This window comes from Zeugodacus cucurbitae, chromosome 6 (assembly GCF_028554725.1).
Source record: "Zeugodacus cucurbitae isolate PBARC_wt_2022May chromosome 6, idZeuCucr1.2, whole genome shotgun sequence".
Lineage (NCBI taxonomy): Eukaryota > Metazoa > Arthropoda > Insecta > Diptera > Tephritidae > Zeugodacus > Zeugodacus cucurbitae.
The window spans coordinates 65,554,454-65,575,717 of record NC_071671.1 but is presented as its reverse complement, the minus strand read 5'-3'; the positions used below and the strand labels follow the sequence as shown (position 1 = coordinate 65,575,717).

Below are 21,264 nucleotides of genomic sequence, written 5' to 3'. Positions count from 1 at the left end.
TTTTCACAGTTTTTCTTTTTATAAATTTCTCTTTTAAATATAGTACATAACTCTTGTAAACGAAACTAGCATATAGTTATATTATATATATATTTATTTATATATAAAAAAAAGTTTAGAAACTCTTTGTAGTGCTCCAACTGTCTTAACAGTACATTTACAATGTACCCACATTTGGGGGTGAAAATATTATTGTGTGTATTTTTTATTGTTGTTTGGAAAAAAATTTTGTTTAATGTTTTTTTTTTGTGTATGTATAACTGGATTTTTGTGTGTTTCTCACAAATTGCAAAATGTATAAAGGAATATTTTTAATTGAATTACTTTTTAATTTCCTTGTTTTTGGTAAAAAATATATGTTTGTATATTTTTTTTTTAATTTACAGAAATAACATTTTTACTAGTTGAATACTTATTGGAAAGCACATACTACAATAATAGTTTCACATCTTTTTTTCATGCATTTATACCTACATATACATTTGTAATATACTAACAAACACTTGTAAATTAAAAACTCAAAGTTATGCTTAGTGATTTGCGGTTTCAAACAAAAAAAAAAATTGGAAAAATTTTACGAATATATTCATAAATACAAAAACAATACTCTTTAGTATGCAAAATTCCCGAGACATGTTCTATGTTTGTTTTTAAGCGGTTCAAGTGATGCTGCGTAGTTTGGAATAATGTTAACAGAGCTGCTTTTGAAGCGCTGTTATGTTACAGATTTCTGTTAGATTAGCAGTAATGTTTTTGAAAGTCTGTTATATTACAAATATCTGTTAGATTATCAGAGCTGATTCTGTTATATTAAAGATTTCTCTGAGATAACAGAGCTGCATTTAAGGTTCTGTTATGTTACAGATCTATGTAACATCTATGTTAACAGTACTGCATAGGGAACTCTGTTATAGTTATTACAGATTTATGTAAAGTTAAACGAACTGCTTTTAAAGCTCAACATATTTCTGTAAAATTAACAGAACTGCATTCGAAATTCTGTTATATTATAGCTTCCTGTTAGATTAACAGAGCTGTATTTCACATAATGTTATTCAATAGTACTGCACGGTAAAATCTATCGATTGTCTATTGGTTTTTTGATTTTTTGCGTTATCTTTATTTCCACACCAAAACTTTGAGTTATTAGTTTACAATATTTTTTCACTTTTTTCCTTAAATGTCACATTTGTATAAAGTTACTATTTTACTTATAAAATAAATAAGTTTATAAATAGTTTGAATTTCATTCTCTTCTTTTCAACGTTGTTTTTTGTGTTTTTGTATATGTGTGTATGTGTGTGAGTTTCATTTATTTCTGTTTAGTTAACATTTAAGGTTCTGATTTGTTATTTAAAATAAATTAAGCATATTTTAAGCATAAACATAATTAATTACATATACATATACACGTATGTATGTAATAATAAACAGAAAATCATAAAAATCAAATGAAACTTAAAACCATCGTAAAATACAATAATAAATAAGTACAAATTAATTGGAAATTGGAAAGTTTTTTTTTTTTTTGCAACTAAACTAAAGTTATGTTGGGACCGACTGCGGGAATGATATTGGAGAGCCGTTAATCACTTTGATAAAGTGCTGTAATTTCGAAATCTCTTCCGTTGGTATTAGAAGCACTTTTAAGCATTCTCCAAACCATTTCGAATCGAAGCAGTTTTTCCTAAAAATAAAAGAAAAATAATAAAATAAAACAACATAAGCATAAAGAAATTAAAAAGTAAGAATATTTAATAGAAAACGAATGTTTATGGGGATAATAAGTATAAAATATAGAGAATAAAGTAAAATATAAATTAATTATAATAAATATAGAAATAATTTAATAAATTAGAGTGGTTTAAAAAATAAATTTTTTCTACAGTTTAAAAATAAATAAATAACATATTTATTAATATATAAAAAAAATATATATGTAAAAAAAAAATAACATATTTATTTATACATAATAAAAAATATATATAAAACCGCAAAATATTAAAATAAATAATTTTTTTGTGTATAATTACTAATAATTTGCCCGCATATATATAAACAATAAATAATTTCAATTCATATAAATTATATGTAAACTCGCGTTATTAACATTAAAAATACAGAAGTTTCTAATTAACAATTTCAATTTCAAAGCATATGCTTCTCATATAGCACTTCAGGTGAAACGTATTGTTATTGTAATTATAACAAATATGCTTGTGTGTAATTTGGTAAAAATATTTATAAATTTCATTTATATTTCTGTGTGCACTAATTCATAGTATTTGCCGCGTCTCTTTATTGCACATTTGTGAAAGCGAATGGCACTGGCGCACCTTTAATGACCTTAACAAAATACTGAAGTTGGGTAACTTCTTCTTCGGGGATCATTAGAACTTTCAGACATTCGCCGAATGTTTCGTGTGTAAAGCAATTTTGCCTGTTTCGAATGAGAATAATGCACAAAACAAATATTTTATGATTTATATACTGGTTAAGTAGGCATATTTGGAGAGATGTATGGATAGTTGGATCATAGAAGGCGAACTCATGTTTCAGTATTCTATATACAAGAAGATTTCGAAGTATTTAATGCATGCAAAAGCCTTATGAACTGGTAACCAAGAGATGTCAAAGATTTTTTTATATACAGTAAGGTATTTTCAGTTCTATATTTATATAAAGATCTTAAATTAAAATTAGTAATAATAATAGATAGAGGCCTTCGATATTAAGCCATGGTATGCTTAATATGAAATACATAAAAAATGTTCTAAAATACGTTAACATTAACTGAAAACTTTTGCAATATAAATGCTCTAATTTTATCTCAAAGATTTGAAGTAAAGCTAATCTTCATTAAATACTCTAATATTTATATAATATAATCTTAAAATTATGGGAACCCTAATAATAAGTAGAAGTAAAATACTTTTAGAGACGTAGTGAGAGTCTCTCGATACTCTTCTTAGCTAACCCCACTTTCGTATAAAACACCTTCAACCACATCATATTAGCGGTCTTCGATACGCTACTTCTTTGCTCGCTATGCTTGAGCTCTGCTAGCTTGTCAAAAGCAATCGAAGACAGCTGTTATAACATTTGTAATTTAATAATACTGTGGAAACGTATTAAGAACGGTTAAAAGACGTGCAATAACTAATATAAATTTTAGAACTAAATACTAATTTTAAGTTTTATAATATAATTCAGTCTATAAACCAACTACAGTTATCATCTGCTATCTGTTACCCTATCTTAAGTGACAGTTATTGCTTTATTTTAATCAATTCTCTTTATATCAGTTCCCACAATATTATTTAATTTACAAATTGTGGTCAGGTTTAATTTCTTATAGAACATGTAAGGCGACAACTTACTTGCATAGTCGGTGTATACTTGTCTCGCGGAAAAGTTGATAGCAGTCTTCGCAAATGCGATCCAACCGGAAGAACATTGTTTTGTTGAAGATGCCTTTGCACTCTAAGTCGAAGAAATTGCTTCGCTTTGACAAATTGTGATTGTTGTGTGGCAAAGCTGTGATAAGTGGAATCAAGACAAGAAACAGCACCACCGAGATCTTAATGTTGCGGGAACACATCTGTAATGAGATTACAAAAATTGTAAATTGGAAATTAGTAAAAAATATTGAGAAGCTAAATATGGAATTTAATATTATAATATGCTTAATATTGTAAGGCTCTGGAAAATATTATTAACAATACCAAAAAATTATCAATTTAATCGATATTAATCGATCAAGGGTTTCATTCGGTGACATTCTTATTGCGAAATATATCGATCGAGCTATTATTGAAAAATAAACAATAATTTAATTATAAAATTTCTAACGCATTAAATCACACAAGTCTGACCACGGCTTAAGCCCCATCTATCAAAGCATAGTTAAAATCGATAAAACCATTGTTGTTTTTATGGTGACTTTGCGTGAATTGAGTTGCAGCACGATCGACTCACGCTACACCTTGGTCACGGGCGTGATATTTATTTGTCTACTCTTCTTAAATATATTTCTGTTTTTTTTTTTGTTTTTTTCTCTGTTTCTGGTACGCTATTTTTAAAGTTTGTCTGCCTACAGCTGCATTTGCTCGATTTTTTTTTTGTCGTATTGCCTGGCTTATTTGTACAAGTATTTATAGCCACGTACTGTCTGTCGTCTGGCTGGCGCATTCAAAGAATTGGGTAAATGGATATGGGCCAAGTTGAACCTTGAATTTTTCGTGACTACCCAGCTACACGACTATTGTCGCTTCCTTTTGTCGGCAACAGGCAGAAGGCAGCGGGCGTCTGATGGCTGACAGCTAGCGACCGGCCGGCCAGTAGCCAGACGGCGTTCAATACATAGTTGCTTTGTTGAGCCGGTCGGTTGCGCCGGACCGATTGGTCAACACGAGGCGGCAGCTTATAGCGGCTTGAGCGCTTGTGAGCTTGTAAGCGCCTCATAGTCTACATTCTCGACATATAAACATTTCGTAGTATTGTCGATACAAGCGGCGGCCGCTTACGTGTGCTTTGCCCGGCTATAAATAGCAACTTTATGGGAATCGTATACAGACTGTGTGTAGTGCCGACGCAGTTCAATGGGTGGCATTGCATAAAATTGTATTGCCACAATTCAAAGGCGTTACCGACAACACATATCATTTTAACTTGTTGTTGCTTTTTCTTCTTGTTTTTTTTTTTTTGTTTTTGCTCTGCTCACTCGATCTGGTTAAGTGAATTGATCGGTTGGCTATTGAAGTGACCGCCAGACGATGTTATCTCTATGCAAAAAGGATACTACACACTCATAGTTACAAATATCTATGTCTATATTGTGGCACAGCCAAAATCGCCAGCGCGCTTACGGTTACTTGCATTCGAGCCACAACGAGTCACGATCTGTGTGGCTTGTTCAGCAAGTGGGTAAAGTTTTATTTATGGCATAAGTTGTAGCTAAAAATAGCGGCATGCTTTGCAATAGTAAGATTAATAAGCCTCGCCTCTTTGCCAATGCGAGTATCGTAGTACGTGTGCCAGCGGGCTTATTTATTTATAGTTTTTAGTAGAGTGAGTTGCCAATATTATGAATTGCAGATTTAATCAATGGCTTGTGGTCTTAAAATAGTGTAATGCATATTATTTTATAGGAAAAGTGGGTTATTTTTAAATGGTAAATTATGACTTTGGCGGCAGTCTGCAATAATGTTATGAGTAGTTCTTAGCATTTGAGTATTGGAAACAGATTTATGTGTAGTAGTATATATTTAGTGGCCCATCATGGGTAATGCTTAATTTTTTTACTTTTATATTAATCGATAGAGCAGATAACTATATTATGTGGGGCGTATTTTGACAACATTTTATCCATCCAGCATATGAGGTATATTCAAAAAATAACGGGAATTTTTAAATTTGCAATTATTCAAAAGTCCAATTGTCCACATTTTTTTATTTTTCTATCGTGAAAAATTTTCTATTTCCAAAATAAAAACCTTAAAGAGCCGTCGTTTTGCAAGCGAATGAGAAATCGCTAACAGAGTCAAAGACTGTTACATTTTGAGAAGTGTTTCGACGATTGGAAGGAGCGCTGGCATAAGTGCTTAATATCGAATGAGAACAATTTTGAAGTCGACATTATTGTTGTAGGGGAATAAAAAATATTTTGTCAAAAATTAAAATTCTTGTTAATTTTTGAACACACGATGTACACGTTTTTTTTACTAAAGTTTGAAAAAAAACAAAAATGAACGCGTCCACTTCGAGCTTCTTTTCGAGTTCCTAAATAAGGTAAAAAAGCTTTTTTTTTCAAAAATGAAATTCCCGTTATTTTTTGAACACACGATGTACACGTTTTTTTACTAAAGTTTGAAAAAACAAAAAATGAACGCGTCCACTTCGAGCTTCTTTTCGAAGACATAAATAAGCTGAAAAAGCTTGAAAAGCTTGCGAATTATTGGATGGAATTTTTGTAAGTCTCAGCTCCACTGTAGAATTTTGAGTGAAGTTAGCTGTGGTTCGTTGAATAAAAAATTTACAAGAACCCATTAACATCTAAGTTTTATAGCTTCTCAATTTTTTTTAAATTTACTCTGTATTTCCTGGAATATGTACTATTTTTTGTTGTTGCTTTGTAGATACTTCATTCATTTTGAGGTAAGTTCTTTTCTCACACGCTTGCGAGAGACTGACTTTAGTTCTAGAAAGATTTAAAACAATTCAGCGAATATCAGTATCTTTCCAGCGAATCTTTAGCAATGCGAGATCATCTATCATCTCAACTGTTTAATAATTCCGCACAAATTGTTTATATAATGCTTTTAAGTGTATTTTTATTGTATTACAACACCAATTTTTATGAGCTTTCAATATAATTAGTGCATTGCAAAATCTGATAAACAAATAAAAACAAATAATAATTTTAATTTAGAGATGAAGTCATGCGTCGCACGCTTTGAACAAAAATTTAATAAAAACAACAAAATTATTAGCGAAAACAACAAATAACAAATTGATCAACGCCTATCTATTTGCTATAAAGAATATATATAAATTTATATTTCACACACACACACACACTTATACAATGCGAGTGTGCGCGTCGCATAGAGATCACTTTTTGTATTTGGAGCGTGCGCCATACGCTGGCGTTGCGCGTCAATGTAAATTAATGAATGGTCGGTCGCACACATAGGCAAATACATACATATGATAGAATGCTTAGATTCTGTTTACATGGCACTTAATTGAAATGGCATGCAGTTAATGCTGATGCATCGCTTTTAATTAATATATTTTATGCGACGACACTATGGCTGGCGGCACAATGATGATGATGATGATGATGAGCGCACGCAAATGATGTTAATGCCTGATGATTATATATGCATATATGCATTTGTATGCAACTGTTGAGCTCGCCGTCATATAGACACTGGCGATAACAATATTCATTACAGCGATAACGGCCGATGATGCATCACCGCACATATTATTTGCATTTGCAAAAGACGCAATTCATTTATGGGCGCGACGGGCATAGCGTCACATACTAGTCAATGTGCTGACAAGCCCCCCTAAAATCAAGACAAAAATAATAAAAATAAAAATAAAAAAATAATAATGCTGTTTAGCATGCCGAATGGGTGGTGTGCGGTGCGAATGCCGAAGTGGTGACAACAACTACTGTAAGTAAGCGAGTGTCGACAGCTTCGTGCGCCAAAAGGCAACAACAAAAGCACAAAAAGCGCGCGAAATGACATAAAAATATATGCACAAGCAGACAGACATATGTACTTTTGCCGCAAGAGAGGCTAGAGTAAGGTGAGGCGCGCAGGGGGGGCGGGCAAGCGCGTTGTAATTACACATATATAAATATATATGTATGTCATTATATGTATAATTGTGATTGAGTGTATGTGTGTAACTCGAGTTAAGCATACTGAATGCGTAGCTTTTCTGAAATTAAAAATTCAACACACGCGCAAACGCTTTCGTACAATATCTACTGCCGCGGCCGCAGCTCTATGCCTATGCGTGACAGATATGTAAATACATCAGCATTTAAGTGATATTACACTAAAAAACATATACACATATGCATATAAGTGCATATATGTAAATATGTATAAATACTTCCCCCCTCCCCTCACATACATATCCTCATTTGCGCTATTTTCAGTGCTCATTACTTGCTGGTTGTTGTAATTCATGTGTGCTGCGCACCAGACTGCTGTGCGCCCACCACCAAGTGGCAAGCGTGTGTCGACGAAGCAGCAGTGACAATTTCTCAATGAATACACGATATACTTGTGGCAGACATGTTGTCTAAAATCAAATAAATGCGCTAAATATACTCGTACACTGTCTAGAAAAGTAGGTGTACACATGTTCATTTACGTAAGTACAGATGTTTCTACATATGTACAAATGTATCTGTATACTAAAAATAGAAATTTCTTTCAACTAAAATAAACTGCTGTACAGTTTTAAGTGATTTTTAGCTGCAAAGTTTAATGAGTTTAAGGTTATGCCAAGGCATTTTTGTATCGAAAAAATAGGAATTGAAAAGTATATAGGAATCTGTCAAAGCTTTAAGTAATAGCACCTGTGTAAAATATTAAATTAGATTATCCAACTGGCTGTCAAAATTACTTAGGCAGCGGTATTCATACCTGAATATTAGGCTGTTCGTGAAATATTTTTAATAATAGTAAATTTTACAATTTCTTAATACTATTTTGATAATAATAATTTTTTTTCTAAAATTTTATTTCTTTCGACATTTTATATAATAAAAAATATTTCAAAAAGAAGGTAGCATTATTCAATATGAGCACATATTATTCGTGTTTTCTTAAATTTATTATTTCTTATAAAAAATATATAAATATTGGACTCTTATTTAAAAAAAATATTAAAAATATTTATTCTCCAGAAATTTATATTTTTAATAGTCCAAAACAAAAAAAAAATATTTTGATAATTTGGCTAATAATTTTTGTAAAATTAGTTATATTACAATTTTTGTATAATAAAACAAATTAATTAATAAAAATAAAAATATGTATAATAATGAAAGCAAAATAATGATAAAATAAATTAACACAAAAAATATTAAAAAAAAAAATTGTTAACTAATTTGTATAATATTTGAAATGCTACATTTTTAATAGATATATTACTCTTTTTTATAATTTTTATTGTAAATTAAATTAAATTTAATCAATTATTTCATATTTTTAATACGTTCTACATACTCTTGTGCTAGCTTTAAGCAAATCAGTCGAAACATACAAAAAATTAAAAAAATATAATACAAAAACAAAATCAAATCAATTGCATTATATTTATTTATTAACACCTCGTTGCTAGAGATCACGAGTTTCTAAAACCAAATCAAAAAGTAAATAAAAAATCAACTTTCCGCATTGGACGAAATTGGCGGATGTGCCCATCTACGAAAACACATGAAATCACATAAAAATCCGTACACTTTGCTTTCAACTGCTTGTCAGCACGATGAAACAGTCGCATACATACATACATGAGCACATGAAAGCTCTCGCGCTTGTGCGAGTGTGTGCTTTCGTAATGTTTTAAGCATTTGCGGATGCCACTCAATAAAGAATGTCTGAATATCTACTTGAACCTACGAGACGATACCTATAGACGTATGTATGCTTTTAATTGAACTTTTTATGAGCTTGTTGATGCTTTCAATTAAGTTGTTGAACAAAAATTCTATATATTCGCCCAAACAAGTAATGGCGATTCAATTTCGATGATTCGCGGCGCAAAAAGTCATAAAATACTCGCGAAGCGTCCTTTGGTTGTTAGTGAGTAAATATTTATTGGAATGAAATACAAGTTCATTCGACTCAATAGCTGGTATCGGTTCAAGGGGGTATTTTACAAACGTTTTGGGAGCATATATTTTCGAAAGGGAAGAGGAGAGCATATTTTTTGGTGTAGTGTGGCGTTCATACTGTTATGTTTAACAAATTTTTTATAATTTTTCCAGCAAAATTTTTTTTAATTAGTAAAACAATTTGGCACAAAAAGTGTGACTTAGAAGTTAGTAGTTTATACTTATCTTATAAGCATATTTATATAAAATGTTGGTATTTAAGAATATTATTTATGTTTAGCGATAAAGAAACGCCCACTTAATTTTTTGATGCGACAAAGCGCCAGTGTCAAAAAAAAAATCAATAAAAATGGAAATTAAAAAAACTTGAAAGAAATATACAGGCTGTCTTATTTTATTTATTTATAAATATTATTTTTTTTTGTATTGTATATTGATATTAAATAAAATAAAATGTTATAAATAGGAATATATTTTATTTGAAGGAATGAAGGATTATAAACATTTTGAGATCTCAATTCGAGACATACATACATAAGTATCATTTTCTTTCAATATAGTTGACCGCTACTAAATTCTCTTCCATTTATATAATGTAACAATTTTATAACAATATTTGTTATATAGATTAGTGGAGGAGCTACAATTTTAAATGGTTTATCTTTTATTTTATTTTTATTTTTTATTTATTTTTTTTTTTTTATTGACATTATTTTTTACAAAAATTATAATTTTCATTGTCAAAAATTACATTTAATTTTTTAAAATACTTTTTTTTTATTTTTTTTTTAATATAATTTTTTAGCGTATTTAAAAAAAATTTGTTTAGCAAAAAAAATTAATAAGAAATTATAATTTCTTAGTCAACTCAATAATTTATTTTTCAATAGCTGCTTCGGACATTTTATGGCACGCGATTATTCGCAAAAAAAATATTTATTATTATTATTTAAGAAAGCGTGCACACGCCAAATATATGTATGTATGAAAATACAAAGAAGAAGAAAATACAAAAATATGGGCTACATTTGTAGCTAATTAATTATGATGCTAGACGCATTTAATATATTATTTCGACAAATTTTTTGTTCAAAATGCTGTTGGATGTCTGATTTGCTAAACGAAGATATTTAAAATTATTTACTAGTCATATTTATACTATAAACTATGCAGCCAACCATAATTAAAAATAATTTTCATATTTTTTCGTCATTTATATATATGTATATATGTATATATATATATATATATATATATATATATATATTTGTATGTATGTTTGTTTGTGCACATTTGTTATGGCCGGCGCTATTTACAAAATATTAGAAACACCGTATTTTTGTATCAAAACAAAAACGCATAGAACATTTTAAATGTTCAAGGTGTCTGCCATGAAATTACGATTATATGTATGAGCAAATATTTTTAGCTGGGTGTTTCCAAATTTATTATTGCGCATTAAGCATTTTTATTGCCAATAAAATTGTGTACAAAGCGAATTGCTTTATAAGCATGCAAATTTGCAAAGAAAATATGAAAAAATAAAAAATAGAAAAAAATTGGAAAAAATAGAAAAAAATTAAAAAAGAAAAGAAACTGAAAAAAAATTAAAAATATTCGTAAACGTCTTCCTTGTATTTTTCGCACATATCTCGTAAACATATATTTATGATTTCATATTTTCAGGCAGTTGACATTTAATGTATCTTTATATATAAAATAACAAACTCTCATTGAACGCTACACACAGATGAAAGCAATAAACGAAATCATAGAAAAAAAATGGCAAAAGAAAAATTTGCATTCTCATACATATATTTGTATGTATGTATGAAAGTGTTTGTCTGTGCGATTATTAGGCGACAAAAAACATGCCGCCTTGACAGTTATAAATTGCTATTTACCATTAAATTGCCAACTAATCAAAGCAATAAATTATACAGTAAAGTACGCACACACACACACACACACACACAAGTTGTATGTATGTCTGCCTGCGAGCATTATCGTTCACGCTGGCGATCGGAACCAGATCAGGGCAATCGATAGCAATGTACAACAACAGCGCAACAGATGCAAATGCTCGACAAATGGAGGCTTGGCGCATTCACATTAATACATTAATTGCTCCACTTCAAAAATGTTCATTGCGTGCATGCGCATGTGTGTGTGTGTGTCTGTGTGATGGAGGCAAAGAGCCATGCGTAGTGCCAATAAACTGATATTCCGCTGGTATTTGATTTGCAAATACATATATGCAACGATATTTTTACTGATTTTTTTGCATTATATATATACAGACATACTTTTGTATATATTTACTTACATACATACATGAGCACTCCTGTCATTGTACGCATTACTCATATTCATGCTGCGATTGTGAGAATCATAATGCCGCTATTGATGCTGGGCAAATGTATCGCATCATTGACATATAAATACATATGTGTGTATGTATGTATATTCATTTATATGTCGCCATGGCAATTAAAATAAAAATTTGTCATGATCACATAATATTTCCGAGATTTTTCGAGTGCGCGCGGCATCGAGTTACTCGCTTGAATGTTAAATGTTTTTGATCAACATTAAATTGAGCTAAAATTGGTTATTTAGTGTCAATTGATGCAGTCAATTCTAATTTTAGAAAAAATAAAATTGATTTTATTTACTTATATATCGAGATACTGCACTCATTTCAATTATAATTAATTGGAAGGAATGTCATCATAAAATAAAAATAGCAAACACAATTTTTCAATATACTGTTATTGTTTTTATTGTATTATTATTAGCTTAGTGTGAATCTAATATATTTATTTTTTTTTTTAAATAGCTTCATACGCCTTGAATTCCATTATTATCATTAGCTTCACTACGTCAAAGTATTGATTTCATTTGCATTCGTCATTATAGTGACAGTCGCTGTCAATTTGACACAGTCAGTTGTCTTTTTGACGTCAAATATAATTTTAGTGGCGCATCATGACTGTCACTTTGACGTATACAACAGTTAAATAATTGCAAATGCCAAATCAATTATTTACGTTGGTATTCAGTGCAATAAAAAAAAATAATTAGAAAGTGTTTTGCGTTAATTGTATGGTGACGATTTTTAGAACGTCAACTGAGACCTCAGATATATAAAGAAATAAATATCTGTTTTAGAATGAGAAGAAAATTCTATAAAAAAAAGTATCTTTAATCTCAATCATAAATTTTAATTGAGAATCGCGTAGCTAATCTTCAGTGTTTACGGAGACTCTTGCTTTGAAATTTTATAGTTATAACGATGTTGGAATTTCCGAATTCAATATTGAACTTTTACTTTGAAACTAGAGTCCACCAAGACCGTATTTACTATTGCAAGGGCTTTAGGCAGTATGATTATTAACAGATCCATTAAGTCGAACTAGTATATACCTCACTCAGATATAAAGGTATCCATATTTGTTTTTAGATTTAGTACCTCTTCGAATCAGAATTCTTGCTAACAGCAAGACTCCGCATACCTCAAAACTGTAAAATTTATTGGAAACAAATTTAACGGTTTATCGATTAAACATAATGGTCTTTGCCGGCCGGCATAAAAGCCAGCAAACTGTCATTCAATGAAAAATGATGCAGTCTTTGCGAAAATCACACACACACACACATCAACGCATGTGTGTCTGTTAAATGAAATGCGAAGAGCAGATTTTAAAAATAAAACTGTAATAAATTTTGCAATTGGACGCCAATTAGGCATTTGGCGGTACAAGCCATATGAGTGGATGCCTTTAAGAAAGCGCACACAAACACACATACACACGCAGAGGCAAATTTCAAGCGCTCCGCTGCAAAAGTATTGGTTGATGTAGCTTTGCGATTTCGTTGAAGCGCCGTGGGTCTGCGGTTGCCTGGCGCTGGCTTTGCGGCAATTCGATGCCACAGTAGATTTGCGCGCGCCAGCCAGCCGTCGTGTGGCGGCAGATAACTTGAGAAGAATGCCTAGGCAGCAGCAGCGCAGATCAAATCTGAAGTGTACCTACACACTCGTTGATGTCCCGGTACGATTGAAGCTTTAGCATTAAATGATCGACAAAGCGAACACAAATGGAGGCACACGAAAGTACATACGTGCATGGAGGCATGTAGGAGCACCCAGCAAACCACAAGCACACCCACACACACACACTCACATATAAATATGTTTATATGTATGATTCTTTAAGGTTGACTTTCGTTATGGTCAGGGTTGTGTTGTGCTTTTGCTGTTGTTGCGTACGAAAATAGCAAGTATCTCTGTAAATCTTCAAACGTGTGACATTTCTTGGAATGAGCATTTGAGGTCAACTAACATATGGCAAATAACAAACGACAGCAATTCGGTGGAAAGTATAAAAATAGACAAATGATGACGGTTGAAGGCGGTGACTAGTTTGCGTTTGCGTTACGCCCAATTTATTGATTTCTGAGAATGAAATTTTGTTAGCGCAATTTTTTTGGCTCTATCTATGCACTTATCAGTCAGCATACATTAAGTTGTAGGAATATTAATATTTTGGAAAACCCGGCTTCTACATTTATTATTTACTGAGTTTCTCGGGAGTTCAAATTTCAGTTGAATTTTAAGTTGTTCAACTGAAATGAGCGAGTTCACGATACATATTTAGAAATGTTACATAACTGACTGAAATATATATATTTTTTCATGTCTTACTGATGGTTTCTGTGCGATATTAATTTGAATCAACAAAAAAGAACTTTTTGACTGGGTTGTCATATAAAAATCTAAAAATCCACTGTTTTTGAAAAACAGCCTATGATTGTATGATGATTATTGTTATGATTTATAAGCTCGAAAGCTCGTGCTCGCTCTCAACATTTCATAAACAGCTGTGATTGTTTGACAATCAGATTGGATGAATGTTTTATAACAGTGTATTAATATAACGGTATATTATCAGACTGCCTACCTCGCAACGTTGCGATCGACCACAACACGTTCGGGGTGGGATAGATATCGAGAACTGAAGAGGGAAGCGAGACGCATTTGCAGACGTAAAAAGAAAGAGGCCGAAATGCGTGAGTATGAAAAGCTTGAAAAGCTGGCCGACATGGGTAATGCTCGAAAATTTTATGAAAAGATGAGGCGATTAACAGAAGGTTTCAAGACCGGAGCATTATCATGTAGGGACCGAGAAGGTAATCTGGTAGCGGATGTCCAGAGCACACTGGGATTATGGAGGGAACACTTCTCCGACCTGCTCAATGGCAGTGAAAGTACAACACCAGGAGATGGCGAACCCGATTCCCCAATCGATGACGATGGAATAGATGTTCCATAACCCGACCATGAAGAAATTCGAATAGCAATTACCCGCTTGAAGAACAACAAAGCGGCGGGGGCCGATGGATTACCGGCCGAGCTATTCAAATACGGCGGCGAAGAACTGATAAGGTTCATGCATCAGCTTCTTTGTAGAATATGGTCGGAAGAAAGCATGCCTGACGATTGGAATCTTAGTGTGCTCTGCCCAATCCATAAGAAGGGAGACCCCACAATCTGCGCCAACTACCGTGGTATAAGTCTCCTCAATATCGCATATAAGGTTTTGTCGAGCGTATTGTGTGAAAGACTAAAGCCCACCGTCAACGAACTGATTGGACCTTATCAGTGTGGCTTTAGACCTGGAAAATCCACAATGGACCAGATATTCACCATGCGCCAAATCTTGGAAAAGACCCGAGAGAGAAGAATCGATACTCACCATCTTTTTATCGATTTTAAAGCTGCCTTCGATAGCACGAAAAGGAGCTGCCTTTATGCCGCGATGTCTGAATTTGGTATCCCTGCAAAACTAATACGGCTATGTAAGCTGACGTTGAGCAACACCAAAAGCTCCGTCAGGATCGGGAAGGACCTCTCCGAGCCGTTCGATACCAAACGAGGCTTCAGACAGGGTGACTCACTATCGTGCGACTTCTTCAATCTATTGCTGGAAAAAATAATACGAGCTGCAGAACTAAATAGAGAGGGTACAATCTTCTACAAGAGTGTACAGCTCCTGGCGTATGCCGATGATATTGATATCATCGGAAGCAACAACCGCGCCGTTTGTTCTGCGTTTTCCAGACTAGATAAAGAAGCGAAGCGTATGGGTCTGGTGGTGAATGAGGACAAGACGAAATATCTCCTGTCATCAAACAAACAGTCGGCGCACTCGCGTCTTGGCTCCCACGTCACTGTTGACAGTCATAACTTTGAAGTTGTAGATAATTTCGTTTATCTGGGAACCAGCATTAACAACACCAACAATGTCAGCCTTGAAATCCAACGCAGAATCACTCTTGTCAACAGGTGCTACTTTGGACTGAGTAGGCAATTGAAAAGTAAAGTCCTCTCTCGACGAACCAAAATCAAACTCTATAAGTCGCTCATTATTCCCGTCCTGATGTATGGCGCTGAAGCGTGGACGATGACAACATCCGATGAGACGACTCTTGGGGTTTTCGAGAGAAAGGTTTTGCGCAAGATTTTTGGTCCTCTAAACATTGGCAACGGCGAATACCGCAGGCGATGGAACGATGAGCTGTACGATTTATACGACGACATTGACATAGTTCAGCGAATAAAAAGACAGCGGCTACGCTGGCTAGGTCATGTTGTACGGATGGAAGAAAACACTCCAGCTCTGAAAGTATTCGATGCAGTACCCGCTGGAGGAAGCCGCGGAAGAGGACGACCTCCACTCCGGTGGAAAGACCAAGTGCAAAGTGACCTGGCTTCACTTGGTGTTTCCAATTGGCGCCAAAAAGCAAAAAGGAGGAATGAGTGGCGCGCTCTGGTGGATTCGGCTATAATCGCTTAAAGCGGTTCCTACGCCAAATATATATATATATATATATATTATCAGATCAGAAAATGTGCTTGAAAGTGATATTTATTTCACAGGCTTGATTTTTTTATATTTCTAGAATAATATTCAACTGATTTTCAATATAGAAGATGTGTACTAGAGAGTGCAAACAATTGTTCCAACTCAAAATATGCACTTTTCTAAAGATAATCTGCATATTTCCATGCAAATGCACACTAAATAATCAATTCTTCATTTCTTGACTTTCAAAACTGTATAATTTGTTTAAAATATTTTAAATTCTTTAGTTAAATGTATTTTGGTTTCTGTGCATTTAATAGCGATATTATTTTGTTTATAGTTGAAGTTATTTTTATTATTGCAATATAAACGATGTTGTGCTTAATGAAAAAAAAAATTTGAAAATTGTTTGGAATGTGTTTGAACGAATTCCCATACTATTTTAATAGCTGTTATTTTATTTATAGCAGTTAATGTAAACAAAGATATTTAAGGAACAGATTTGGGAGAGGAAAAAAATATTTACATATATTCCATAGCGGAAATCGAGTGTTGGAAAATGCAAAGCTTCAGCAATTCTTTAATAGTAATTTAATTAATGTAATATTGAAGTTCCTTTGTATTTTGCTGTTTTTTTAAGAACAATTTGCTTTAAATGCCGATTAAATTCAAGATTTCTTACTTTGCGCCGAAATGTAGGCAATGTTTTTTTAAATATTTTTTTGACAGTTAACACCGGCTATAAACACACTTTTGTTCACTTTTAGTTTATAAAAGAAGACATTCAGGACCTCCTGGCTTTGATTTTAGCATTTAAATAGCATACAAACATCTCTACTTCCAAATTGAACTCCTATTTTGTGAAGTCATAAATACTTATATCATTTTTGCTCAAGCAGCCGATAATATCTCCTTGAAATCACTTAAAACTACTGGTTATCTGCAAAAAGGGTCTCTGTAATGGAAACGTTTTTTTTATACAAAAGTACTGTATAGCCCTTACTCTTACAGCTTAGTTCAATGAGTACTTATTAACACTACTCAAATGTACTTAAGTATGCTCTCGCACTGATTTGCATTCCCAATAAGCCACAAAATTGACAATTATGCACACATGTGTGTACATTATTAATTGCAAGCAATCAAAGTATTTATTTCTCAATTTAGCTGCCCACAATTTCCTTATTCGTGCACTTGACCAGCGGCAACACACAGGTACCACACTCTCATTGCATACATACACACACACCTCCAAACACTTGTTGACGAGCAAACAACTGATTGAAAGCGAAAAATTTAAATTCGAAAAAAAGCGCAAAGCAAGTGTCACGCCCGGCAACTGATTGCATAAATTGTTAAAATATTTAATAAAACCGTTAAAATGAGAGTAAGAAAGCAGTGATTGCTTTTGAGGCGGTTCATTTCGGTTTCCCATAAATTGGCCGCTTTTGAAGGTTACACAAAAAAGAAAAGAAAAAGAAAAAAAAAGCGTAGCATCGTGCAAAACCACAAAGATGCCACACTCACACATACATATACATAAATGTGCGGTTGTATGTGATTTTTCATATATGCACACACTCAAGTGTGTACGTGCGTGTGTTTCATTGCAAAATTAAGTCTGATAGTTGTTGAGCGTGTCATAAGCGGTCATTTCTGGATACAACCAATTTCTGCAGATCAACGCAACAGTCAATGTGACAACAACAATGCGTTCACACTCAAATACATATCTATATGTACATATATGCTTGTATTTAAGATGTAGAGCCATATGGGTGTGTGTTGCTGTGGCAAATATTTTTATCATTGAATAAAATGGGCAAGTTCATGCGTACATTGCTATGCACTGGCACATGCAATCAAACATACATACAGACATATGTGTATAGTACATATCGATGTGTATGTATTGCCATATAAAGCTCTTTAGCATTTGTTGTTGCGAATTTAAGCATTGTGTGCGCTAAATTTGCTATTTTCATGTTTTTTTTCGTATATTTTTGTATAGCAAAATGCAAATTAAATAAAAAATAGTAATAAACTAAAAATATGTAGAGGATATTCTCATATATAAATTAAGCGCGCCAGAAATCAATTGGACTTTGTGACAGTCATTTAAAGAGATTTAAAAATATGTGCACGCTTATTGCTGAAATTGTTTTTGTATGTAAACACATACTCATAAATATGCAGATAAGCTCAGTTCTTTGCTTGCTCTAGACATCCACGAACGTAAATTAGAACTATATAATTTTAGTATATTTGAATATCACTTAATTTTTTATTTTTTTTTTTTATTTCCGCTGATTAATTTTATGCTTTTTTAAATTTGTTTTAACATTTTTTAAATACTATTTCAACTCAATTTTCTACACTTTCCACACATTTGACAGCATTGTGGCGCTTTTCAGCATACATTTCATGCTCTGTTGTGCATGCTGTATCTGTAATGTGAATATTCAGAGATATTTGAGTAATCATTTGCGTATACAATGTAAGTAGATTATGAAACCCAGTAGAACGAAATAATCATAATTTAATTGAAGTCAAGATAAATGCATGAAATTGATATACGAGGTGTGTTCAAAAGATAATGGGAATTTTGTTTTATTTTTTATTTATTCATTTGTCACCTGCTAATATAGTTCCCATTCGATGGTATGCACTTATGTCAGTGATTCTTCCAATCGTCGAAACATTTCTCAAACTCGACTTTAGGGCTAGCCTTTAACACTTTCAGTGATACCAGTTATTTTTTGAACACATTTTGTATATTTTGGCTTTTTTAGATTGAAAATTGTATAGAATTTATTGTGTGAACAGATTTTTGGTTGTTTGGACATCGCAATATATTAAATAATCAGTCTTTATATTCTTTAGACCCAATTTAGCAACAGTTTTTTTTTCAACATTTCGACCTTATTTCACAAATAAGGCAACGATTGGCCCTTATAAGTAGTTAATTGTTCAACTTAGACCATATACTTTGCATATGCCGCAAATATTAGTCATAGTATATGATCTAGTTGTTCCCTTAACAACTTAAAGCCAAATACAACTTTAATCTCCTCATGTCCACGAAAAATTACTACTGGGTTATCATACTGTCACATTTCTAATTTTCACTTCTATTGTACACTTTTTTCTACTTTGCTCGCACATGTAACTTCACGAAGTAACTGGAAAATGCGAGACTGCATGGTACCAGCGAGTGCAATGTACACAACAAACATAGAACAACAACAAAAAAACACGCACACACACAAATGTTGGAGAGTAAGTAAAGGAAATGAGGTAAATGCAACTGGTTTTACAAAAACAAAAACAACAAAAACAACAAAAAATTGCTACCAGGAAAGCATCGACAATTTTACAATGCGGCACATCTGCTACAACATCATTAATAGCGCGCTCAATAGCAGCATAAAAGCCAACAGAAACAACAACACACAGCAGCATTTACGCAAACACCGATGCGCAATAAACAGCGTACAACCAATGATTATTTGTATCATAATCACCTGTTGGTTGGTTGGTTGGTTGGCGTGCGGCAGCAACAGCAACATCAACTTGCAACATGTTGACGTGCAATGATCTCGCTGGCAACAATTTAATACCACATGGCGAGTAAATGGAGGCACAACACACACGCTGTATATATTCAATACTCCCATGCTATTTTCTATAGAATAATTTGCGCGCCACCCAAGTGAGCGGTTAATTTAATAAAATGATAAAAGTAAAAAATTAAAAAAAAAAAATTATAAAATAAAAGTGGAAATTTAAATGAGTTTACATGAGTATCATGCCTCCAATGTATATAGAACAATTTGCAGCTGTGTGTCGTCGTCTTCATTGCAGTAAGTGTGTCCAGCGCAGCAACAGGTTGGCGAAGGGAACACCATTACAACAGCAAACACCAGCAGCAAAAGCAATGTGTTTATAGTATGGTGGCTATTATAGGTATTATGGCTCACTTTAATGATAATCATGTCTTTGACCATTATATTCTTTGTTTATTAGTATTCTGCAGCTATTCGTAGAACATCTGTAGGCGCTTTGGTGTTGATAGCGCAGCGAAGCATTTAGTTTGTGAGTAAAGCAAGATGGTTTGTGAGCGAGCGTGTAGAATTGAGTACTAGCATATTTGTAGTGACTTTGTTGTTGTTTTACTTGTCTAAAAATTAAGTGCCGCTACAATATTTGGTCTATAAGCGTTTGTGTGTTGGAATAGGGTTGCCAAGTGGTTAAATATTGACAACTTTTTGTGGTGATTCTTATTTTAGCTGTTTATAAATGAAAATATGGTTTAGTTAGTGGCATAAATATCTGGCTATGAGATCCAATTTGTCTGAGTAGTGATTTTTTTTTTCATTTAGGGCAATTGGCAACTCTATTTACACAAATTGTAGACTTTTTGTTTTTTTATTAGTTGCTTCTTTTCAAATATTATCACTCTTAGTTTCACAACAATGTATGTATATAATTTGAAGTATGTTGAGTTGGCAACCCTATTATGAGCTAACTTACATATACTAAGTATTTTAGTGGCTCATGTATAAGGTAGATACAGTAGATAGATAGCGTGTTGTGTGTACATAATGGCGAATAATGCTATGATTATGCTAATCAGTGTAGACATACGAGACATGTTGACGCGCCAACAGTAGGCAAGGTAAGTAAACCGCGAGTATAAGTGATAGAAACATAAAGATAAAGTTATAAGCGTTCACACAGACAGACTTATTTAAGGGCACATTGTCTTTACTTTTTCGTTGTTTTTTTTTTTTGCTTTGCCAAAGCCTACACACGCACTTATCTGCTCAATCGTCGCAGCAAAGCTGTCGCACACGCCAACCAAAACGTACGCCAACCAAAACGTACGCCATCAAACGGCTATCGAACTGCTACAACAAAGTAAGAGTATACTTGAAGTTTCCGCAAGCATTCAATTACGTGTTGATTTCATTACATTTTATGTATATACATACATATGCTTGTATGATACTTGTTTGGTATTGCTTT

General features: G+C 32.8%; 1 protein-coding gene across 8 annotated transcripts in view; it reads right to left on the bottom strand.

The window, feature by feature from the left end:
- Positions 1 to 21,264, bottom strand: part of LOC105211656 (ion transport peptide-like) — an 80,851-nt gene that overhangs the window by 2,821 nt on the left and 56,766 nt on the right. For 6 of the 8 annotated variants that reach the window (XM_011183196.3, XM_054234486.1, XM_011183189.3 and 3 more), the window contains 2 exons: positions 3,381 to 3,601; positions 368 to 1,687 (listed from right to left, as the gene is read on the bottom strand). In XM_011183196.3, the coding sequence (XP_011181498.1) occupies positions 1,546 to 1,687; positions 3,381 to 3,601 (363 nt within the window). In that variant the 3' untranslated portion in view covers positions 368 to 1,545. Of the gene's footprint in view, positions 1 to 367; positions 1,688 to 1,998; positions 2,441 to 3,380; positions 3,602 to 21,264 lie in introns of those variants that run through there. The other 2 variants (XM_054234487.1, XM_011183192.3) reach the window with 2 other exon arrangements.